General features: G+C 45.5%; 1 protein-coding gene across 1 annotated transcript in view; it reads right to left on the reverse strand.

The window, feature by feature from the left end:
* The window catches only part of PLXNA2 (plexin A2), a gene marked incomplete in the record, with an annotated part of 325,301 nt that overhangs the window by 163,795 nt on the left and 135,226 nt on the right, over positions 1-26,280 (reverse strand). The window contains 1 exon segment of the mRNA XM_034770557.1: positions 7,296-7,399. Coding sequence (XP_034626448.1) covers positions 7,296-7,399 — 104 coding nt within the window.

Genomic DNA, 26,280 nt, shown 5'->3' on the forward strand with positions numbered 1-26,280 from the left:
CCTTCTTGTTGGGACGTGAGGGGAATCTATAGGGGCTGGCATTAATCTTTTCCACCTCCCACCAAGTGACGGGCGGGAGTGCAGCTCTGCTCATAATATTCTGCATAAGGGTCTCTGAACTACATCAAACTGGTATAAAAATGTCACATAAGCCATGAGAAATCACTCATGTGCTCTGTTGCTCCCCCACCCCCTTTTAAATTATTTCTAAAGGTAAAATTGGGATACCCACCAGCGATTCCCAATCAAGCAAGGATGAAAGGGCATGAGGCAGGATTTGGGAACCGCAGAGACCGGACTCTCATTTACACGAAGGTCCCTTTACGCCGCTCTGGTGGTGCCAAGGAGCCCTAATGGAGTTTTACACCCACTTGCACTCCAGGGTGGTGTGAAAAGGACAGTGTCTCTCCATCTATGGCATTTCCATGACTCTCGTCACTGAATAGCTGAGCCTCACAGTCATTAATGAATTTTATCCTCCCCCGAGCGGATGATTTTTATTTCTATTATGGCAGTGCTTAGGAGCTCCAGATCTTTGCCCCAAAGAGCATCCAATCTAACTAACTAACCAACCAAGGGTGAGTTTGCTGGCAGGAATGTTCATGGAGGCAACAAAGTTTACATGGATATTGAAGAATGTTTATGGGAGACACAGTCTGGATTTGTAAAGGCAAGTATTCTTCCTAGAAATCTCATTCTAAAAGTCATACTCCTCCAATCAGGGAAGAAGCACATACCATGTGACCTACGCATCCAAACAAAATACGAACAAGCTACAAATTAAGAGTTGTTCAAAGAAACTGTTCAGAAAATAACAAAGAACAAATAAACTGAAGAAAAATCACAATCTGTTTACAGCCAGGAAGGAGGAGGTGAAGTCCAAAGAAATTACTTGCTATGACTTGTTCATCTTTCTCTGTTTACAGGTCAAGATCCTTCCAACTGCTGCTGTTGCACACTATACCTGGTGTCTGGCAGACTATCACTAATAAATAATAATTAATAACAGTAATAATACTACTACCACCACCACCTAGTTCTTGTAGAGCACTTTTTCATCAGTAGATCTGAAAGTGCTTCACAATCTTTAATACGTTTATCCTCACAACACCTCTGTGTCACAGCAGTGCTATTATCCCCTTTGTGCAGATGTGAAACCGAGGCACAGAGAGGCTAAGTGACTTGCCGAAGGTCACACAGGAAGCCTGTGTCACTACTTATAACGATTCTGCCATCAGAATTCAGCTGACAGCTTTTATATAAATTAGAAAGAGAAAAGACCTAGTAAACCCCATTTCCCCTGACTAGTTCAGGATTATCCCCTACAATCAACTGCAGTATTGTGATCAGCCCTTTTTTAAATATCTCATCAAGTCTCATCTAACTAGACTGTAAGCTTCTTGGACCAGGGGTTGTCTTTTGCTACGTGTTTGTACAGCACCCAGCATGCTCTTGGTCAGGGGTCTATTTGCTACTGTAATAGAAATAATATTATTAGCTCTGCATGACTAACAGGAACCAGAGCATCTGTGGACCTGATTATCCTGATGCTTACATCAGTTTCACACCAGTCTGTGTCCATTCATTTCAATAGTTGCTCATGATTTACACAGATGTAAGTGGGGGCACAGTCAAAGTTGCGGTCTATAAAAGTGCAGCTATGACTTGAAGGTGGACAGAGAGCAGACATATTGAGTAAGAAGGGGTTACAACCTTGCAGTCATAAAATTTCTCCTGCCCTGCAGGGTAAATTTAATTGAAAAGCTCTGAGTTTCGTTTACAAAAAGGCTATTTCCTTCATGACAGGTGGACAATTAAGGCTCCAGGACTGCATTTTTATAAAGCCTCTTTACTAACTATAACTATCACTTTAAGGGTGTTCCCAGCAAACCGCAGTCAGATCCTCTCTGAAGAGGAGGAAACCTCAGAGCCTTCTTTGCACATGCAGACACCGTTGGGGTTGGGTTTATGATAGATTTACCATTAGAAAGAAAAGTCTTTAATTCAGAGGCTCATGGCAGCCCCCAGACATTTATGACTGCTCTGCTCTCCCAGTGTCATTAACCCCTCAACTGCTGCTTAATCATTGCAGACACATCCAAGGTGGAACATGTCTGCATATGCTGCTGAATGTACAAAGTGCATCCTTCTGTCTCATTGATTTCAGCAGGGGTCAGTGAAGCAGGCGAAAGGGCCAGCAGCAGCAAGGACCTTAAATTCAGAATTTTATTTCATTAAAAAAAACCCTGCTACTTGAATTTAGGTGAGTATGAAAAAATGAGAGGCAGTTTATGCTGGGCACAGAGCTAAAACTGGCATTCCCTCATCACAGATGTGCCAATGCATCTCAGTCTTGATCTGCAACACCTCCGGCTATTCCTGTCCTGAAACACCACATAATTCTGCCAATGCATCTCAACCCTGACCTAGAGCACCTACTGCTATTCCAGTCTTTGGACATTCCAGATCTGCCCACGCATCTCAGTCCTGATCCGCAACCATCGGAGTTACTTCAGCACTGGCCCCCGACGGACCTCTGCTAATACAGCTTGCCTCCTAGCGCTATTTAAGTCCTGTGCAGCCTGTTAGCGAAGATGTTGTTTGGTGGAATGGGGCTGAACTTTTGGGGGATTGAATTTCTGCTATAGACACACTTCTTTTATAACCTGAGAGCTATTTAGAGCAAAGCGTACAGAGGACTAAGACTGCACCCCACGTAACACACCCTAATAATAATTTCTAAAGCATACATTTGACAGTACCCTGAAGACAGCCCTGGAAATGGAGTGTCTCTTTCCTTGTCTGCCTTTAAACTGGGCTATAGAGTAGTTGGTGCTGCTCCTTTACTGTTAAAAAGACGTGAGAGAAATCAAATAGTCGGCACTGGAAAACGCTGGTGACAGAACATGAAAGGGGCACATGTGGACGGGAGCTAAATTAGAGTGAACTGCCACCACTGGGAAGTGTGGGGGTAGGACAACGAGACAAAAGCCACTGTGAAGGTGGAACCACCATACACTCGATGGCACTCCAGGCTCTCGGATTAGACACCTGTTCTTTCCAATTCATTTAAGCGTAAACCTGATACCAGCCACCTTTAAATGTGCAAGATGATGAGCTTTTTTTATTGGAAAATAGCCCCACCGCCCCACTTTGATATGGCTTCTGGATTCTGTGTAATACCAATCCAACACAGATCCTTTTATTTCTCCTCCTAGTTTTCACTAGTATCATCAGTGGTGTTGGTGAAGAGAGACAGCTGAACAAGCAGGGATGTGCATGTGTTTTGGTGGACCCTACAAAAATGGTGGGGTTTAAAAGGTTGGTTACAGAGAGATGCTAAATATATGTTTAAAAGGGGAAAGAGTAACATGCATCATAGAATCTGGATGACCTTCCCCACCAGAACAAATAATTTCTGGCAGCTCTACTTCAAGGTTAAACTACCTGTCCGTGTCCCTTTAACTTGGGTAGAAAACAGAGTGAAATTTCCTCTGGGACTCAAGACCTTTAAAGACATTTTTATTGTGCATTTTCAGTTCTTTTAAAGGCATTTCCCACTATTTACAGCCTCACCGCTTCTGCAATTGATGGGCCTTTCTGCTTTTCTCAGTACTGACCCCTTTTAAATCACTGGGCACCTTTTCTGCACAGGATTCAAGTCAAAAAATACTACCCCGCATATTTTGCTGAACTATCACATCACCGGGATATAGGGATGCAGGGTTGTAAGGAGAAAGACTGATGGAGAATTCCATATAGAATGATGCCCTATGATCTCTAACTCCAAATCACAGACTTTTACCACCTGGGCTAAGGGAGTAAGGGCTCAACCTCCACCCCCCCAAATGTAAATTTGGAGACTAAATACCTTTGGGGATATGGGCCTAAGTCAGGTAAGTAACAGGGAACGCAGCACGCATCTAACATTTGTGGATTACTAACACGGGAGACACAACAGCCATTGCCAGTGCAATGCACATACATCTACAGCACATAATAGAATTTACGCTCCAGGTATGTTTCATTATTTACTAATTCTCTCCACATCATTTTGCTTCACAATTAAGCAAATTAGCAACTTTGATGAATATTTAGGCCCTCTCGCCTCATAAGAGATGAGTTGGAGGCATCCCTGCTGGATTTTCCTTGGAAACCTATTTCAAACTCAAGTTGTTTTTTCTCCCTTCTATGGGTGCGTGTGAGAGATAATGTGGTTCCCCAGGAAAACGATGGCAGCATCCATGTTTTAAACTGGGGCATTTGATTTTAGAAAAGTCACACCGCTCCTTGCAATGTTTCGTTTCTCTGCCTGGGCATAGCATCATGGACTCAATGCCAAGTAAAATAAACGGAAGAAATTGTCTAATCCAGTGGCCTAGTGCATTCTGGGAAGAAGTCCTAAATTTGTAGCTCTTTATAGTAGTTTCTATTACTAAGTTGCTATAATCAGATGACTTAATTAACTACAGGGATGTTCTTTTTAGGGAGAAAGATTCCCTACTCCTTCTATAAACCATTTATTCTCTGGTATTAAATAACTTTCCAGCTAGAGAATATATTTTTCTCCCGCCACCTCCTCTGCTCTGACATGATTCACAGATGATCTTTTGCAAATGACAATGAACTAACTAGTGTGACTATAATATTACTACCTAGCTGTTATTCAACACTTTTCATCTGTAGATCTTAAAACACTTTACCAAGGAGGTCAGTAACATTATCCCCATTTTACAGATAGGGAAAATGAGGCACACGGAGAGGAAGCGACTTACCCAGGGTCATTCAACAGGCCAGTGGCAGAGCCAGGAACAGAACCCAGGTCTTTTGAATCCCAGTCCAGTGCTCTGTCCACTAAGCAACACTGTCTATTGTGTCACTGCCTTCTAGTGGATGGACCCAGAGTGGCTCACATATGTATCATAGGCTCTATAATGCAAACAGCTAATGGATATTCACCTTTAATTCAAGTGGAATTGGCCTGTGTTTTTACTGTAGGAGGATCTGGGTTCTATCACTGAGGAGCTCTTAGTGGCCATGCTGTGCAGCATGGTGTAGGATAGCACAAAGCACGTAGGTGATTATACATTTGTTACTGTTGATTTGCAATCTCAAGACCTTTTGTAATACCTCCCACTCTCCTCCTTGTTGCGGAATTTCATAGGCACACTACAACATGGCGGGCTGCAGCCATGATTTAAAAAAAAAAAAAAATACATTCTGACAAGTAGCCTGACTCCTCTAAGTTGCTCTGGTCCCAAGCGATAACTATGAGATTGTGATCCCTTGTACAACCACCTTCTAGCTGTGCCATTCAGATGTCAGGCTGAGACCGAGCTCTGAATAATTCCAGGAGGAGGCTGAGGAGGTCAGAAGGAATTCAGCTGCGAAGGAAACGCAGGTGCCCTTCCTTCTAGTTGCAGAAGCTGTGGGCATTTCTTATTCTAACGGTAGGGGACTCAGACTGACTTCCCATTCACCACAGAAAATAGATTAGGGCCTTCGGGCGCTCTGTAATATTAAAACAAGAACACACCCCATGTCATAAATCTGAGACAAGCTCCCAGCCCTACTTATGGTAATGAGTCTTTCATTACCACCTTTTCAAGCAGGGTGGATTTGGGGGGGAGGGGCATTTCTGTGCTCATAGGTGCAGAAAGCTCCACATTCAGTATTGTGCCTCATAGTGACTACGGGGTTAACGCAACATGGAAAAATCCATTGACATCTGGACCTCTTCAGATGTAACCTCCCACCCTCCCCCAATCACAAAGCACCAGCTCTATTAATCTGTATTATATCGTTGTGAGTGATGGCCACTAAAATGCTTAACGGAGTCAGTGAACCCAAGAGCCTGGCTTAGCGGTTGGGACCGCTTGTGTTTCCTCATCTCAGAGAGGAATGGCTCATACAGCTCTGTTACAGTTGAGGTCCTGTATTATTAACACTGTGTTGGCTCCCTTAAGCAACAGACTCCAGTGGACTGCAGGCCATAAATTGCCATCATAATCATTTTAGTTTTGCTTCGTACAGTCTGGTTCCTCTTTTCAGAGGGGCAGTTTATCATGCTCATAAACAGGTTCAGAGGACAGGCCCCGCAGACGGTAAATATTGGGGAATCTTAGAGGAGCTGACACTGCCAGGAGGCAATGACTCAGTCACTGGTTTTCTCTCTCTGTATCTCTACTTGAAATCTCACTTTGGTTTGGAGTGAGTTAATAGCCTGACCTCTGATCTGGGCTCACGAGTGAGATGAGTTTTAACTTTGTCAGGCTAGTCTTCTGTGGCGTGAAACAGTCTCCAAGAAATTGCTGCCTGATTTATCACAAGCAGCTTTTTCTGTTCCAGGGGGTAGGGTAGGTCAGGACTGAGGAGCACGGACAGAGCTGAGAGCCTGGGAAGATGCAAGTCGGGACTAAAGTGCATTAGCAGAGCTCTAAGAATGTAGATAAAGGACTGTGCATGCAGCTAAGTACTTAGATGACCCTCCTCGTATAAGAAATAACCATTAATAGATATAGCCTCACAACACCCCTGTAAGATAGGAAAGTATCCCTATTTTAGAGAGAGGGAACTGAGGTACAGACTAAGTGACTTGCCCATGATCATGCAGGAAGCCTGTGGCAGAGCCAGGAATAGACAGCAGTTCTCCTGAATGTCAGTCCAGTGCCCTATCCACTAGACCACCTTTCCCAGTATATGTGCACACAGGCCTGAGACTAGAATCGAAGGAGTAGCCAAAAGTCCAGATTGGGGTAATTCACAGAGCTCAGGACTTGCACAGCAAGGGATGACGTAACTGAACACTTAGTTGCATTGGAAGAACTTGCTTGCACAGCATCTGCCCGTATCATGTCCTGGTTCCAGCCCTGTTTGCAACAATCACTCGCCTTCATAAGCATTTAAAAAAAAATCATCTCACTAAATCCAGAAAACAAACAAAAATCATAACGGGCATTCCAACAAAGCTATGCAAAATCAGCCTCCTGCCAAACTTGCTGAGGGGAATGAATGGGTGAGTCTTGTGCTTGGGACATACTTTCCTAGCAGACTACGATCCAAATCCCCAAACCATATTTCGCTGATGGCAACTCAGCCCAATCTCCATTTCTTACAGACAATAACGTGCTAGCATGGAGGGAAGTTCTTTCACCCCTCGTGCACAAATGGCTGTCTCTAGTCAGTTAAGCCTCCTTTGGCAGTGTACCTACCTGTACTGACCCCGGAACTGTGGCTCAGGTACAGTGCACAGGAGTAAAGCTGCAGCCACGGAGGTGTAGAAGAGCACTGCTTACCTGTCTTTCCGACATGACATACAGATACTTCTGGTCGGTGGAGAAGGCCATGTCTCGAAGGATAGGGCTCCCGTCCTTGAAAACTGAGACCATTTCATATTGAATTCTTCCACGGGGGGGGGGGCCATCTGCTCGGATCTGGAAAAAAGACAGATGACAGGTTATGTCACTACAGCTAAATGTGAAAAAGCACAGGCAGGCTAGAAACCAAATGCAGAATCAGTGTTTGCATACTGGAGACATAAGGCAAGGAATGCTCACAACCAACGTGAGGGAGCATGAGTTAAAGATGAGGCTCTTTCTACATCTCACTGCAACATTACTTCCACACACTATGAGAAATAGTGAGACTTCCAGCTAGGAAATGTGAAAGAACTGGGAAGCTGGCATGGTGAAACGGCAACTTCACAGGCTGATCACAATTGTCTCACTATTACCTTGCTCTCGTCCCACCTGGCTGTTGGATTCAGATGTTGCCTTTTGTCTTAAGCTTAGATTGCAAGATCTTTGGAGCAGGGACATTGATCTTTGTATGTACAGCGCATGGCGCAATTGGACCCTGGTCTCTGGGTGCTTCCACAATAACAATGACAAATAATAAAGAAAACCTTTCCAGATCCTCAGCTGATATACATTTGTGCCGTTCCATTGACTTTATGACTCGACTGAACTTTGGGGAAAAGGAAAGAGATTTAGAAAGAAATTGTCTTTCAACATGTGTCTCCTATTGAATCAGAGATGAGCAATAATACACCCTGGATTATGGAAAAACAAAACCAAACAAACAGGTACTCCACTATTACTTTTAAGCCTGCCCTATACATAGGCACTTGGAGCTAGATATCCAAAAGTGCCCAGCATGCAACCTGCACCCAGTGAGAGTTGTTCTTCTGAAAATCTGACCACTAAATGCTTGGATGGGAGCGGAGCTCTTTGGAAATCTGATCCGGATTGCAGATGCTAAGGCTGTGTGAAAATTTTGCCCATGGATTCTAATCCGATTTATACTAGTATAATTCCATTGACTTCAGTGAAGTTACTCCTGATTTGTACTGGCGTGAGAGGAGAATCAAGGTCTTTATGTTTATACAGTGACGGTATAACTCATGTTCCCAAAAATAAACCATTTAAAATTATTGACTTCCCATTTTCCCACAACCCCAAATTCAATATTACATCTGTCAAAATGGGGGAGCTGATCGTTTTTAGGAGTAGGAGTGGTAAATGTTGCATATTGATTTAGAGACAGAAACTGGATCTGATCTGATTTACAGTGGTCACTCTTCTATTCTAGTCAGGTTCCTCTACTGCTCATCGCCATGGTATCGGAGCTCCTTTCAGAAGTGCATTAAGTGAAATGACTATCATTTGTCACACACATGCTTCTTTCTGTCTTCCTTTCTTCTCTGACTCAGGGACAAAATTGTGTGTGAATTTTAAAAAAAACACACACACACACCTTGGATGTGATTTTCAAAAGCATCTAATTCTAAGTGACTCCAGATCACACGTCCTATTGAAATGGGACTTGTGCCTCTAAAATCACTCGTTCGAAATTCACCCTTTGGTTACAGTGGATCTCCCGCAATGCATACTGGGTTTGAGAGCAGAACCAGCCCCAAAGTTTCATGCTTTCAGAGCGTCCAAGAGGAGGACTGACTCATGCTGACTACCATACCTCCTCCCCAGTGGGGAAGTCCTTTAAAATATTAAGACACTAAGGACTGAGTCTGCCACCTTCTGAGATGATATGGTCCTCTGAGATGATATGCCAAATTCACAGGTTCCAGCAAGAAACATCTAGCCAAAGCACAAGCTGCCAAGTGGATGGATAAATAGCTCAGTGGTCACGTGGCTTGTTCAGTTCGAAGATCTCCTAGTCTTTTGGCATGGTGATTTGAAGCTGGATGATACAAATCCCTCTCCCTGCAGGAAAACCCTACACAAGTTATAATCAACCCCACTGCTGGTGAAGGCATGCCGCTGCTGAGATCACACCACCTCTTCCAAAAATTAATAATGTATGGCTTTGGGGGCTGGGAGGAGAATAAACAAACAATTTACATTATGTCTTCCCTAGCAGGATTTGCATATTTAAATAGCAATTTGATTGCAACATGGTGTCTACATAACACCAAACTGAAAACACTGGCAATGGTCAGGCTGGGAGATTAGACCAGCCATGCGAGCCAATGGCTCCACAGTGCACACTGATGGCCCAGTGGCTCTCTGTGACAGAGATACTGTTACATGCTGGCCAGCAAACCATAATCTGCACCAGGCGCTTTTAAAGCATGTGCACGCTGCCCTGCTAGGAAAAGGAAACACAGGGGGACCAGAGTCTTGGAAAAATCTCTTATCGCTAAGAAGCCATTTGCTGCAGACTCATGCTGGGCTGTCTTGCTGGATCCCAGCCTGCTGCTCAATTACTCCTGGGGCTGAGGCATGAAGAATCCAGGTTTGGAGGAGGCTGAATCTTCAGAAAAGGTGATGGGGCTTGTGGAGGAGGCATGGAACAATTCTTATTTATCTCACAGGCAGCGTGCGGCACGGGGTGGGGGGAATCCCTGTCATGAGATTAGGATTCAGAACTGGGAACCAGGAGAGCCTGGGATCTAATCCTTGACACTGCTACAAACTCACTGTATAACCCCTTGTCAAGTCACTGCAAGGGGAATTGTGGGTGGCTCAGCACCCATGGAAAAACTAGGCCGTGTGTCTGAGCCTCAGTTTCCCTGCCTGTAAAATGAGGACAATAACCCTGATCCTCCTTTGTTAAACACCCAAGGCCAGTTTGCAAAAGCTGCCATGCCAGTGTGAAATGCCATTATCAGACTCATAGAAAAGGGAAGTCACCCGCATCCCATCACTAAATACAGCAACTTGTTTGGAAGAGCCATGGGGTGCCTCCCTGCCAGACTAGAATAGCGAGTTGCGTTTGGATGTGCTGATGTGTTTATTTTCTGGGCATCTCTCCCCTCTCTTCACCTTTTAATTTTTTTCTTACTAATGAGCAGAAAAGGAACCAAACTGAATCTGAGTAGAGAAAAGGAGTTTGAAATCTGCACCTAAACCCAGATCTGAATTCCATTATTACAGACTCTTTAGCAAACTGCCCCAGACTTTTAGAGTGGGAAAGTTGGATAAAGATAGAGGAGCAAATCCTGTTGTGAATTACATTGGTATAAAGACACCCCACTGACTTCATGAAGTGCAGAGAGACAAGGGCAGAATTTCATCTTGAATTTCCCAGGGACAATGTATAATGTAATTGACTGCCATGGATTGACTCTAGCATTATGCTGCTGTATCTGAGAACAGAGCTGAACCTTGTGTCTCTCTGGAGCTCACCTGTAGAGCTGGGCGGGAAATGGATTTTTCATCCTACAAGAATTTTTGTGATTTCTAAACATTTCCCGTTCTTCACTGGGATGAAACTGAGACCTTTCAAAATTTGTCATGAAAAAACAGAGAAAAAGAGGAGAGCGAGTGAGAACCACCCCAGAACCAGCGGTCATGGCACTCATGTGAGAAATAGGAAAACCAGGTTCAAGTCCTTGCTCTGCCTGATTTATGACAGCAAGTCCCTGCTCACACATGTACTTTCTCTCTGGTTTTGAGCAGAAATTCCATCCTGGACCCGAGAAACCCTTCTGATAAAATACCCTGTTGTGGGACAAGTTTGCAGTTTGGGGAAACAGCCTTTTCTGATGAAAAAACTGTTTAGTCCAAAAATTCCCAACCAGCTATATTCACCCGGTCCCACAGCATGGTCACTGCAAGTAAGCTTCTCTGTATGCCATCACAGCTATTTAAACGGCAACCAGCACTGAGATCCCAAGCAGAGCATAGTGAAATCACACGAGGAATAAACAGCAGGAAGCGAATCTCGCAAGCTAGAAACGTTTCCATGAAAATATCTGATTGAAGGCAAAACGAGGGGGGAGGGGAATACGGCACATGAAGGAGCAGAAAACTTTCTAAAAAATCAACTGTTTTACAAAGTTCGTCCCTGGCGTTTCAGCAGCTCTTTATGTCGCCCCCGTCTCTAGCAATGAGGTCAGACAGGACTAATAAAAAGCGATGCCACTGGACAGACCTACTGCAGTCAATTGTTGGTTGTTGCAATCAAATTACAATTCAGGGTGGATTTGGCACTATGTTTATGAGTCTGCCTTTTTAAACTAGACAAGAGTGATATCTAGTCAACGGACCAGAGCAATGGGATTCAGGCTCCCTAGGTTCTAATCTGGTCTCTGTCACTGGCTTGGTGCGGGACATTGGGCTTCCCCTTAACTGTGCCTCATCTGCGCAAATGGAGATGAGAATATTGACCTCCCTCAAAGAAGCAGCCAAAGGCCGACTAGCGTTTGTGCTTGGAGATTGCTGGATGAAAGGGGAAAGGGGGAGAGTCACAGTATATTGCATGGATAATGAATGCTGAGAATATGCCCCATAAACACTATCAGCCACATGCACCTGATACATGATCGGCTCTTATTCATTTGGGCAGGTACTTTCAACAATACTGATGATTATTCTGCTCTGGAAGGGATGGCAGTGCTGGGATAGTGCTATCGGCCACAATGGTGATGGATTCGCCATTACTCACTCTACTTTCTGTTGACGCTTAAAACCGACCAAAGAAAGAATTTAAGGCTTGTGGGTGGGGGAGTGGGAGGGAAGAGTCCCATGATGCTTTGCAGATAAGCTAACTTTAAGGAATGGAATTTTTCTAAGTAATAACCTTTAGAAATTGCTGCAGCAGATATAGGAATATTAACCACAAATATGTGTCAAAGGTATGAAGAACTGAACAAACCATGTGACCACTGAGCTATTTATCCATCTGCTTGGCAGCTTGTGCTTTGGCTAGATGTTTCTTGCTGGAACCTGTGAATTTGGCATATCATCTCAGAGGACCATATCATCTCAGAACGTGGCAGACTCAGTTGTTAGTGTCTTAACAACATAACCCCGCAAAAGGGAATACGCAACTAACTAGACTAACTAGATGGTATCGAGGCAGCGGCAAAGCTGCAAGGGAACACAGGACTTAGAAAATAACCTATGATAAGAAGTATATACTAAAATGAGGAAGTGGATAAGGGTTGGAATGATATGCAATAAAGAGTAATAAGGGTATAATTGCCCTGAGCAAACTGGAGGAAGTAGAGACCATTTGGAGTCTGAATGCAGGCTGTCAGCGAACTACAGGGCAGTTTCTCCATAGGTGTTGGGAGCTGTATGTCTCTCTGTATATGTGCTATCTTTACTCTTAATCAATGCAAACAATCAAGTGATTTATATGAGGTTTGTTATTATTAAACCAATCTGGACTTGAGAGAACCCCTCTCACTAAACATATACTCACAATTCAATCTGTGTTTAAGTTGAAGGTTCCAGGACTGTACGTACCTCAGTCATTTAAACTGAGGTGCAAAATCAATCCCACACTGCTCCTTTCCTCACGGAGTCCTTGCATCAGCACAAGCTGCCAGGAGCCATGCAGTTGATCTAGTGCCCTCTATAACCTCCATGCTCAGTTAGTGACTCTTGCCTTTACCAGCTGCTATGTATGTCTCCAAGCCTAAAATGTTCTCTCAGCATCTATCTTCCTCTCTCTCTCCATCCACCCATCCTTAAACTAGCTGTCTAAAGCTGTTTCCACGGCAACAGTCTTTAAAGTCCTTCCGTAAAAACGTCTGATTGTAATTTGTGGTGCATTTACTGGCAGCTGCCAAGCCTGCTGGGGTGGCAACTTTCACTCACAGAGACACAGCCTGACTGGAGTCTATGAGGAGGGCACTCTGTCATTTCCCACTGTTCTCCCATTTCCTTGACGAACAGACACGCCTCTTCCTAGTCATCTTAGAGACAGGGAGGCCTCATGGATCAGGCACTGGACTGGGACTTAGGAGATCTATGCTCAGTTCCATGTACTCCCTGTGTGACCTCAGGCAACACACTTAACCTGTGCCTCAGTTCCTCTTCTGTAAAATGGGGATAACAACAACAACTCCCTTTCCCCACCCTTTTTTCTGAGCAAGCCACAAACTCTGTGGTTTGTGGTCTCTTACCATATGTATGGACAACACCTAACACAGTGGCATTTCGCAAGACTGCAGGCCAAATGAATGGTTAGGGCCCGGAGTATATGCAGTTCACATAGACTCAGTCTAGCAATAACAGTAGAATAAATGCATGCATGAGAGAGAGAGAGAGAGCTCTGCAGTATCTAACGGGTTAAAACTGGAATGGGGTTTAGGAGGGGAGGTAACCAGCCAGATGAGCTGTGTGGCGCTCACACAGCTGGTTGCTTTTAATCTGCCCTCTGAGCTGCTATTCGCCTGTAGAGAGTCAGTTATATTAAACTCTGTGCCTGGAGGAAGATTTGTCAGCTCAGGTACAAGAGCTCTGAGAATGGTTACAAGAGGCTGTGGGGGTCTGGGCAGGGAGTGCACTAATTGCAATGGCTGAGAGCGAGGCAGCTGCAAGTGGGATGTGTGGTCTGGGTTCATTTGGGCTTGGGCTGCTGGAGAGAAACGCCCAATAAATATTCACCAGCTTCCAAAAGGGACCCCGCTCTCCTAGGGAAGAGGCATTCATTTCAGCTCCATTTCTTTCTGTATCTGGCTCCTCCTGTGTGCTGTTATTACATGCACTAAACTGCCGCCCTTCACCTCTCCCAGAATCTGGGAGAGGTGAAGGTCAGGAGCGGCACCAGGGTTTTTGCCGCCCTAGGCGGCAGCGCTCCTCCTCTGAGCATTCAGGGGGCCTGGGGTCTTCGGCAGCGGGGATCCTTCCACTCCGTGTCTTTGGGGCACTTTGGCGGTGGGTCCTGGAACGAATGAAGGACCCGCCCCTGAATTTCTGCCAAAGATCCGGAGCAGAAGAACCCCCCCGCCGCCGAATTTCCGCCGAGGGCGGCAAAATGCTGCCCCCCAAATCCTGCTGCCCTAGGCGACCACCTAGGGTCGCCTACTGGAAGTGCCGGCCCTGAGTGGTTCCTCTTCAAATATTCCTTGTGATATTTTAGGCCCTGAGTGGAAAAAAAAAATCACCCTATATATTAATTTCCGGGGATCTTTCATCCAATACGCCTCTTCGGAGGATAGTCACACACCAGCTAGAACTGCTTCTCACCTTTCTGATTGGCCACAAAGGGCCACTCTCCTCCTTCCAGCTGAGAGACCTGAGAAGCCATTTCGTTCTTGAGTTGTCCAGTAGTAGCTCAGACTTCTCTGGCAATTGTCTTTGCCCCCAGAACCAAGCACAAAAATCTCTGAACTCCAGCTTCCTGGCCTAGCGTCACTAGAATCTTTCCCTCATTCTTCTCACAGGACAACCCCCAAACCAGGTGTCTAGCGCCACAACACCCAACCAAGCAGTGGAAGATGCATCCGTTAGACAGAACACTCTCATCCTGACAGTTTGGTTTCCTTGGCAACAAATCATGAGGTCACAATGGAAAAATGATGACTTCAGTGAATGGGGAAGGAGAAAAAGGGATCAACTCCACGACAAGAAGCTTTTGTTGATATTTGGAGAGTGAAATAATTTCTCGAGCCAATTTATGGGCATTCATGCTGCAGCACGAGCCTTTCCAGTGCCTGGCAACTGTGTCAATAAACACGATGCCACAGACACCAGGAAGAGGAGACCTAGTTTAGTTTAACACCCAGGATTCAGGATGTGGTGCTTGCAATATTTAGTCAAGCTCTTAGGAGTCAGGCCTGCCAGTTGGGATGGCAGCACTTCAATTAACTCAGGAGCATTCGGCTCAGCTGGAGATGGCTCAAGATTCCAGAAATATCCATTTCACACAGAGCATGCTCAGAGCCTTAGCACAGACATTAGTGCAATTACTCCCATAGTCACGTGACATCACCACTTTCACGTAGACACCAGTGTTGCCAACTCTCACGATACTTGGGGTACGTGCGGGTAGCGATCGATCTGTCAGGGATCGATTTATTGCGCCTCGTCTAGACGTGATAAATCGATCCCCGAATGCGCTCCCCATCGACTCCAGAACTCCACCAGAGCGAGAGGCGGTAGCGGAGTCGAGGGGGGAGCCGCAGCTGTCAATCCCACGCCATGAGGACCCGAGGTAAATCGATCTAAGATACGTCGACTCCAGCTATGCTATTCACGTAGCTGAAGTTGCATATCTTAGATTGATCTCTCCCCCCTCCCCCAGTGTAGACCACCCCTTGGCGTTTCCCATAAAGCCTCAGCTCTTGGAGTCATGAGATTACTAAGAATCTCATAGAATTCAGGCTGGAAGGAACTTTGAGAGGCCATCTACTCTAGGCCCCTGCGCTGAGGTAGGACCAAGTATACCTAGACCAGCCCTTGAATGCAGCGTAGTGCATCCTCGTGACCTGCACCTGGGGGCCGTCACGAGGGGTGTGGCAGCCCCAGTAGGGAGGCCCAGGTCCAACTCCACCGGGCCCCGACCCAGGGCCCTAACAATGGCAGCATGGTCCTACACTGGGTCAAGCAGGGAATCCCACTGAAACACGCCGACCTCATGAGGGTGGGAGTTACCACTTGCTCACCCCTCCCTGGGTCACTTCTTACTGGCTTTCCTGCAGCAGCAGTATATAGGGCATCCAGGCTCCTCAACACAGGATGCTCCCTGCGGTTCCAATGATGGCAGGCCTCTGATACGGGTCTCGGGCTCTTCAGCTCCCGTAGGTAAGGACTGTAATGGCTCCTGGGCTGGAGCCTCTACCAAGCGTCCTTCCTCCTTGGCAGTCAGCCCAGACTGAGCTAGGCTGCTCTCTTTTATACTGCAGCAGCAGTTGGAGCGTGCCCAGCAGGGTCGAGGGGGCGTGCTAAGAGTGCTGCCTTAACCCCTTCCACTCCAGTGCGGGGCCAGTTCACCCCGTCACAGTCTGATAATTTCATTCTTTACTATAGTTTCAACCAATTTGCCTGGTACTGTTTGGGAGGCTTCCTGTTTCTAATGTCCGTAAAAAAAATTGCTGTTAGTTATTGTTTTTAGGTAGTTGCTCTTCAAATTCTCTTTTGTCCTACCATATTATACTTATACACTTGACAGAGTTTATGCTCCTTTCTATTGTCCTCACTACAATTTGACTTCCAATTTTTCAAGGATGTCTTTTTGCCTCTAACTGCCTCTTTTATTCAGTTTAGTCATGGTTGCATTTGTTGGTCACTTACTTTCCCCCCTCCCTTTTTCTATTTGGGGTATACAGTTGGTGTTTTTAAATATAGTGTCCATGCAGTTTGCAGACATTTCACCCTTGTGACTGTTCCCTTTAATTTGTTTAACTAGCTTCCTCATTTTCAGGAAGTTCCTCTTTTTGAAGCTAAATGCTACTGTGGTGTGTTTCTTTGGCATTTTTTCCCCTATAAGAATGTTAAATTTAATTACATTATGGTTGCTATTACCGAGCAGTTCAGTTATATTCATCTCTTGGACCAGATCCTGTGCTCCAGTGAAAGAATAGCCAGATAGATAGTAGGAGAAGTTGGTGGAGACTAAATGATGAAATCCCAAAGAGGATAAGATGCTCAGCACATGGATATGTTCAGCAGTTTGGAGAACAGAAGAGAGGAGGATGAGGATGGAGCAGAGGCTCTGGGATTTGGCGGCGAATCAGAGGAGTCACCTGGGACGGATATAGCTCTTTCCTCAATCACTCTTGATGTGTGTTTGCAAATATGCTTGAAAAGTGCCAAACAACACACTCTGCAAATCCAAATATCAGTGCTTGGCTCAGAGTATACAGGGCCAGCAAAACGCGCACACACGATGAAACAGAATGCATTTCAATTCAGAAATTGCAGTTTTTCAAAAGGCATTGTGGAGATTTATGTGGCTAATACCCCTACAATACAGACTGCAGGCATAAGCTCTGCATTATCTTAAGAGATTAGCAAAATACCATATTGTGTCATGTATATGTTGCAGTGTAGCACCCCCGGTGACAGTGTGTGATCCATTCAAGGCTCTAATATGACATGAAGCTCCTATTTGCCTATTGTATCAATGCTTCCGCTATGTATTTTGCCTGGCGTTACAATGATTACTGTACCAAAGCTAAGATGCAGTTGGATCTCCTTCCAGTTCCTCCCAGCGGGCTCCCATTAAAGGGCATTAACATTCTTTGTGGGAACTTTCCATTATTAAAATTACCTGTCTCTTTTCATTATGAGTTTTTCAATGAATCTCCTGGTTAAGCGCTCAGTGCCAAAAAACCAGCAGCATCAGTCTTTGTCCACGAGGACTGACTTCCTGCCTCAGATCCTAAGAGCAACGCAAGGCCAGTTGACGTTAACTTTTCAAGAGTTGCAGCTACTTTTCCTCGTGCACAGGCACACGAGAGGAAATGGACTCAAAGGCATCTGTATTGTTAGCTACCTACGTAGGTGTGACATGCCCTGGAGAGACTCTGCATGTGCACAAAAGATATGCTGCTGAAATGACTCTCCAGGTAAGGAAGCGAGGGGCACTGGGCGTATCAGTTGCTCCTCTGCTATTTGCACATAACAGTGGCAAAGCAAAAAGCGCCAGCAGCCCTGGAGCCTTTCCTGCTGGGGTTTCTAGCCTTGCAGGGTGAATGCCATTGAATAGCGTTAAGTTTCTGTAAAATGGGTACCCCTGGTGAGGTTTTAGAGGCTGTGGAACTCTACACCAGTGTGTCACTGCATCTATTACTGGAAATGAAAAACAAAGCAGCACAGAGACACCGTCTGCTCCTGATGCCTGTCCTTGCAGAATTAATATGACAACTTATTCTGTACTTTCAGCTGTACACCTCTACCTCGATATAACGCTGTCCTTGTTATAGAGCCAAAAAATCTGACAGCGTTATAGGTGAAACCACGTTATATCGAACTTGCTTTGATCCGCCGGAGTGCGCAGCCCCGCCCTCCCGGAGCACTGCTTTACCGCGTTATATCCGAATTCGTGTTATATCGGGGTAGAGGTGAATGAGGCAGCTCTCCTGACACCTTGCTTTGGTGATGGGAATATCCACCATGGAGAACAACATGATTCTGGCTGGAGCAAGCAAAGGCCTACAATCCTATCATACCTTTCCCACCCCACATTCTCTACAATTCTGTGGACTTTCCCCTGCCTAGTTCTGGCGCTGAACAAGGATTCTGCAAACAAGGGGTTCAGCAATGCAAGCACTCCCCAAAGACAGGCTGAGATAAACAAACATCAGCCTGAGTCTTCCTGTGTGTGGCTCTTTCAAACACTCTCTGCAGAGGCTATTCACATTTGCTAATCCAATTTAATTAAACTGGGCAGTTCTGCAATCATATCAAGCTTAAAAAGGAGGTTAGATGCACATGGTGATAGAGTATTTTTGCCCTCCAGTTAACTCGCTTTTTTTCAATCCCATTTTCCTATTTAAAGGTAACCCCGCTGGGGTTGCATATTATCAGTGCTCCCATATCATCTGCCTTTACAATGCCCACTGAGACATTAAATGCAGCATTCTGAAGTATTGGCAATTCTGGCACCCCAATACAGTGGCTAAATCTGCACCGTTCAACCTCAATCTGTACAATGAAACCCACAGCTGCCCATACCACTCACAGGGAAGCAAGGCCCATGGAGATTACAAGTTGCTTCATAAAATACTCCAGCTGCTCTTTGGACCCAATTCAGAATTATCCTGTGGACACAAAACCTGACTCAGCTGTCACTGATGTCAGTGGCAAATCTCCATCAATCAATTAATCCCCCCAACATTGCTGTGAGCTAGGTTAGTACCTTTTTACAGGGGACTATAATGAGGCATAATAAGGTCAAGTGACTTGGACAGAGTCATATGACGAATCAGTGGCGGAGCTGCAAATACAACCCTAGAATCCCAACTCTTAGGTGCCCACTTGAACTGCTAGGTGATATTCCTCTCCATTTATACCCTAGTCATTATTGGACTGAGATTATAAATGGGGCAAAACCCAACCCTAAAGAATTTGGGCCTTAATTCCCCTATTGAACCCTTTGTTCGGACATAGGAAGGAACAATAGTGGTGTGATTAAATATCCAGTCCCATGCATGGGAAGTTTCCCTCTTGAAATTAAAGTGAAATAGTAATCCTATTAAGTATCTTTCCTTTAAATCATAGAGATGTCCGCGAGGAAATTAATGACAACCTGTTACATGCACATTCAATTCAAATCAGCGTATCCAATTACCTCCATTACCTGGAGGCCCCCTCATATTCCAGTCTCTTTCGCTCCTGTCATATTTTCTCTATTTAGCCCTAAATTATGGTGGAATAGAGTCATTCTTGGTGGTGTCTTCTCCATTTCTCCCCCTGCAGATGTTACTGGGTAGGCATCAATATGGGGTTCATTTCTAAAGGTCACCAATTTGCCGTGCTTAATGGCTGGTAGAGAGCGAGCCCCTGAAGAGCAAAATGAGCAGCAAAGGTCCCCTCTCCAAAGCACGAGAAAATCCATAAACTGCAGAGCCACCTTGTCGCGCTAGAGATTAAATACATCAGCCAATTCCCTGCATGTTTCCCTTTTTGAACCTCTAGGGGATCATCTGGGAAGATGAGTCTGTACTGTTAAGAGCCCCATGCAAAAAATGAAGCCATTTGCAGCACCCAAGTGGTTACACTGGTCCTACAAAACCCAGCAACTATGCTACGTGTTTTTGAGCCCCAGCTACTAGCAACGTATCAATTAGTTATATTTACACAGAGACGTAGACATAAAACACTCTTGTAACAAGTACCATAGGGAGGTCCGTAGGTAGGGCTAACGCAGAGTAGCAAGGCTCCCAACACAAGAGCGGCAGAGCATTCAGCTGTGGGACAAAGGGGCTACGTCTCTCTCAGTGTCCACATCAGTGGCAGAACCTTTGTGGTGCATGTAAGTTCCAATCGGACAATTGCAGAGCCAGGAATGAAAACCTGTAGTGGCTCTCAGGCTCAGTGCCAGACACACTCACTCCCCTTCAAAATGAAATCAAATATTGAGAATGGGGTCTGTACTGCTGCAATAATCCCATCGTGCTACGGTATGCATCACGGTAATGCCCGAGCACGTCACAGACACAAACTGAACAGCTCTGTGGTTAAGGAGGTGTTATTCCCATTTTGCTGATGAGGAAACGGAGGCACGGGGAAGGGAAGTGACTTACTAAGGTCACCAAATTAATTTTACTGCTCGTTTTACATAGCAAGCGATTGGGTCAGCTGAGAACAGAACCCAGATGTCCTGACTCCCAGTCCTGTGCCTTAATCAGATCCTTCATCATCTGCAGAAACCGCAGAGTCTTCAGCTCCATGCCAGTGGCGATGGTTCATCCGGATGATGCCACTCCTCTCAAGACAAAACAGATGCAGCTGGTAGGTCCAGGGGCCCTTTGATATGATGAGTCATAACTATCCTGACCAAAAGCACCACAAAGGCTGCTGAGGCTTTACTTGCTTCCTGCCCCATTCATGCTGGCCATGGCTATCCAACACAAGCGTACAGCGACAGCATTTGTCAGGGTGCTTGCTTTACCCTGGCAGTCTGAAACAACAGCAGCAATTGACATGAAAGCTTTGAGTCAAACATGCCGCCAAGCAGAGATGGTTGAGTTTGGGCTGCAAATCCAGCCTGACAGATCAGCTCTTCTTCCTTCACGCTGCTGGGCACAAGGCAAACTAAGCAACAAGCCAGCGTGAAGCCAGGAGAGTCTGACTGTTTGGATTTTCCAACCCCAAACATTTTCCTATGCTATCCTCTCCCCTATTTATGAGATGTTCTAGGCATGTGTAGATGAACTTCCACTACCCGTTTCATTAGGATGCCGGATTTCCTTGCAGACAGAATTGAGGTTCCTCTCTACTCTCATGCAATCCTTATTTCTGGGGAATCCCGCTCCTGGGGACATTTGTTTGTATGAATGTGCATGTGCATGTATATCTTTAAAAGACAGAGGGAGGTGGGTAGGGGAGTAAGACAGCCATGAAGCAGATCAGAATAAGTTGGAGAGTAAGTTAGTGAGTTGCTGTGTCTGTAGCTGTACACTGGGTGCTAAGAGCAGGAGGAAGAGATCTGAGATCAAGCCTGAGTTTATTTTTACAAGCCTCCATGACCCAAATTATTTATAGATCCCAGGCTTTTGTGACTTCAATACTAATGTCAAATCTCTCTCTTTCTCTCTCACTCACACACACACACACACTTCCCAACCCCATAGCTCTGGCAGCGTTAGCTAAACGATTAAAGTCACAACCCAGGGACATGGAGTTCCCTGGAGAAAGTCTCTCAGTCTGTCCAGAACTGCTGCGATAATTGGAGAGAAGCACAGAAAACTGGAACTGCCTCCCTCTGCTGCCACCTCTCCTTCCCACCATTGTGCTGAACTGGGGCAGAAATAGGAGGCACTGAGCAAGTGGGCAGGGCAGGACTTCATTTCTATTATTTGGAGCAATTGCACCAGCAAGTGCCACCAAACACAGAAATACCAACCAAGCAAATGCACCCAAATTAACTCTCACTCGCAGCCATTTCAGCACCAGGGGGTTGAACAATCTGCATTTGACTGTGAGGTTCCCATTTAAAACTATTGCTTTTCCCACTTGTTTTCTAAGCATGCTCCATATGCCTTTTGTCCAGCACAGGGGGAATGCAATTAGCACAGAGTGCATAAAAATGGAGAGAGACTTGACTGCTTTAAATCCCTTCCCATTGTACACGCCAAGTACATCCAAGGGCATTTTGGGCAAGGACGGAGAACGAGTCAAACTCTCCCTCCTGAAACTGGCACTGCAGACAGTCAGATGTCATGCCAAGAGAAGCACAGATCTCTTCTGTTTCAGCAGAAGCCCACATAACCCCTGGCAAATGACAGTTAGTTGTAACGCCGACGCTCAATCTACCGCTTTGCGAGTGCGCCTATGAGGCTGCTTCAAAGAGGCTCAGATATCCTACTGCAGAAAAGGGGTCAGTCAATTCAGCCTCTCTTATTTGCAGGTTTGAAAGAGGTAGGGAAGTGGAACCAATTCCCTGAGCAAATGCTTCACCACCCCTGTCCTGCATGCATGAGCACACACTGGTATTTGTAGAATACTTGTAACTGTGTCGGTCCCAGAATTAGAGAGACAAGGTGGGTGAGATGTGCTAAACAATCTGCTCCACCTTGCTTTTAGCAGCGGTGCTCGAAGTACCTTTCCACACCTGTGTGTGGCTCGAAAGCTTGTCTGTCTCACCACCAGAAGTTGGTCCCATAAAAGCTATTATTGCACCCACCTTCTTTCACACACTGATGTGCTATTGTAACATCTCTCCTGAGTGCAGCTGGGGCATGTGGAAGAGATCTTGCTTGTGAGCAGTGGGGCTGGGCATACTGGTTTGTTATTGCAGGGTTGCTTGTGAATACTGGAGTTGTGAAATCTGATTTGCAAATGGAGAATTATTTATAAGTGCTGGCACTGTGTATACTGTTAAGTTATTGTAGGGCTGTGGATGATCAGTGGTGATGTTTATTGGGCATGTTGCTGGTAACTTATTTTTACAAAAAAGGACCAGTTAAAAAAACTATTTCTGAATCTAGACCAGAGCCTATACAAAGAGCTATAGGCCAGAAACAGAACAGCCTTTTCCAACCCTTTAAATAAACTCAGACTTCCATTATCTCAAAAAACAGTTCTGACTAATGGACAACTCAGATGCTTTGGCTAAGCTGAGAGCAAGAAACTCATCTCACACCATCCCAGGAGCTATACTTAAGCATCCTAAAATAAAAAGTACTCATCAGTCCCCCCGGGCTGCTCTTTATGGCAGCAGCTGCAGCACTGAGCTGGTGAGTGAAACACAAAGGAAAAGCAGAGAGAAGAAGCTTTGATGACAAAGCCAAAGCAAGTGAAAGGCAATTGCGCTGCAGTGCTAGGTGCTCCATGACACGGGAGAATACATCACACTAGCCAGAGAGCAAACTTTTCCAGTTCAGCAAAATTTGAGGGGGAAAAATTCAAGCCGTTCACTGAAAGTTCTGCATAATTAAAGCAACAAAAAGGACGGTTTTTCTTCTCTTTAAATATTTTAAAGACCTTTTAGAGATTTCTTTCTTTCATGGTTTCCTTTGTAGTTCCTTCCAGCATCTACATGTATAAAGGGCAGGTGGGGCTGGGCTCTCTCTTTTCCAACAACAGTCCTCCCACACTCTGCAAAGCCCCCAACAGATGGCTCGTTTGTCTCCCTGCTTCTGAGTTAGGCACTAAAACTCTGAGGACAGTGCCCCACTGGATGCTGTGATCCAGACAGATCTCACCTGGTAAGCAGGGCATCTCTCTCTCTCCTCCCCCATCATTCCCCCTGTCTCCCAGTCATACCACAGCACCTCACTATATTTACCCTCACAACACTGCTGTGAGGTCAGGCAGTGTTGTTGTCCCTGTTGTACAGACTGGGAACAGAGGTGCAGAGAGACTAAGGGCTTTATACACTTACATTTTATAGCGCTCTAACTTGCTGGCTCATGGGTGTGAAAAATCACCCCCCCTGAGCGCAGCAAGTCTGAGCACTTTAAAGCACCAATGTAGACAGTCTGAGCACTGGGAGTCAATCCCCTTGTGGAGGTGGATTACCAGTAGCGCTGGGAGAACTCTCTCCCAGTGCTCGCGCGCGACCACACTCGCACTTCAAAGCGCTGCCGTGGGAGTGTTGCCGCGGCAGCGCTTTGAAGTTTCCAGTGCAGACATACCCTAAGACCTTGTCTGCACTTAAAAGTTTTGCTGTTTTAACTGTGCCGGCATAATTAAAGCAGCCACCCTCCCCAGTGTAGACACAGTTATACTGGTATACAAGTGCTTATGCCCACGTAGCTTTTTCTGGTTTGGCTACGTGAAATAAGCTCTACTAGTATTAAGCATCTTATACCAATAGAATTGCATCTACTCTAAGGCTTTTACTGGCATAACTATGTCGGTGGGGAAAAAAATGTAAACACCTCGCCCCCCTCTCCCCCCCCCAACATGCTGGTAGACTTTTTGATTGTGGATCAGGCCTAGCAGACTTGCCCACGGACACAGTGGAAGTCTGTGGCAGAGCAGGGAAGTGAACCTAGGACTCCCACATCCCAGGCTAGTGCCCTAACCACCAGGTTAGGTCAGTATTCAGGTAGGAGCATGTAGGTGGTGCCGTTCATTGGCTAGGTACTGCTTCCCCCCCCCCCCCCGCCCGCCCGCCCGCCCACATCCTGACTGAACATCGCCATGGCCCAGGGTGATGCTAGAGGGTGTCGTGCAGCTGGAGGTGCAGGCTTTCTGATGGTCATTAAATCAAGATGCTGACCATCTGGGGGCCATTAAAGATTGCATGGCCTTTCTGCAGGAGACTCATGCGCCCAAGTTTGGAAGTTTTATCACTGACGTCAATAGGATTTGGATAAAGCTCTTTACTGGGTTCAAACTACAACTCAGACACCATGGCAACAGGTGCCAGCAGAAAATCTTAAGAGAGATAGAATAGTGCAGCTTAGGCATCCCTCTCTCCCTTACGTCTTCCCTCATTTCCATTCTCTTCCTCCCATCTCCCCCACCCCACCCCTTCTTCTGGAGGGAAGATCTTCCAAGATAAAACAGGGAGGGATGTAAGGAGGCACCACACAGAGACTAATCAGCAGCCCCAGCACCTTTAATTTATTACTGCGTGAGAGGCTTGTTGAGAACAAAGCTGGCAGTTCGGAAGATCGTTCCTTTAAAAGATTTTTTATTTGAAAAGCTGTCAGCTCGCACCTTGTCACATCCCTACTCGCAGGAGAGGAACTTTAATAATGTGTCACCTCATGCAAATGAGCTCCTAATTAATTAAGTACTATTCTTCCGGGGATGGATTCATTAGAATCAAATTTGGACAGATGGGGTGGTTAGGTTAGGGCTGTATTGTGTTCTACTTTAAATCATCTGGCTTTGGAGTCTGGGCACTGGAGATGGCCTCAACGGGCAAAGCACATGATTCCTACAAAGTTCTTGCTTATCATCCCTTCGTGTGGAAGGAATGCCAGTTCTATGGATACATCTCTCTTTCCTCCAGACTCGTCTCTCCACAGACCCTCCGCATTTTGAAGGATTTCACTCATTGCAGACTCCAGGTTATCTACGTTCCACACAAATCTGACATACCCTTCTGTTGTTAAAAAGGATTTACTTTAGAAATAAAGAATTGGGGAACTGAGTCATAGATTTTAAGACCAGAAGGAAGTTTTAGATCATCTAGTCTGACCTCCTGCATAACACAGGCCATAGGATTTGACTCGGTTATGTTGAGCCCAATAACCTGTTTGGCTAAAGCACCTTTCAGACAGGCACACAGTCTTGATTTGGAGACATCAAGAGGTGGAGAATCCATCCCTTCCCTTGGTAGTTTGTTCCAATAGTTAATCACTGAGGGTATGGAGACAGCTCTTTTCCCTCCAGGCACTTTTCACACCCCCAACGTTTTTTATGTTTCCTGCATGAATAATATGTGGGCGCCACTTCTTCTGGGTCTCTGTAAAGCCCTAGGACCCACATTTGGGCTGGACTGGGTTGATAAAGAAATTGCATAAACAATTCTGCCCTTAACACATGAAGAAATGGAAGGGTCACAACTAAAGCTGCCTGAGAAAACAAACTTTTCACCAAGATTTCCTTTAACTTTTTTGGTTTTCTAAACAGAAAACTGAATTTTCAATGAAAAATTCCATTAAACTCAAAATTTAGAAATTTTTAACCAGCCCTTGATATGACCCCGTGAGGTGCATCATCTCAGACAGAAGCAGAGTAGGCCAAACAATGGAGGGGAAATTGTTCTCTCCCTTCCTTTGTTTTTTTAATTGCAAGAGTATCAATGAAAATTTTCAAAGAAATTTCAAGAGTCAGAAGTTTTCCGCCAGCCCTCCACACAAACGCTTTTTGCTGCCACCTCTTTCCCCATGTCTGGCACTTATTCAGGGCAACAAAGGGTTAATATGAGATCTGACCAGCTGCATGCCATGTCCCCATT

Source organism: Trachemys scripta, chromosome 4 (genome assembly GCF_013100865.1).
Source record: "Trachemys scripta elegans isolate TJP31775 chromosome 4, CAS_Tse_1.0, whole genome shotgun sequence".
Taxonomy (NCBI): Eukaryota; Metazoa; Chordata; order Testudines; family Emydidae; genus Trachemys; species Trachemys scripta.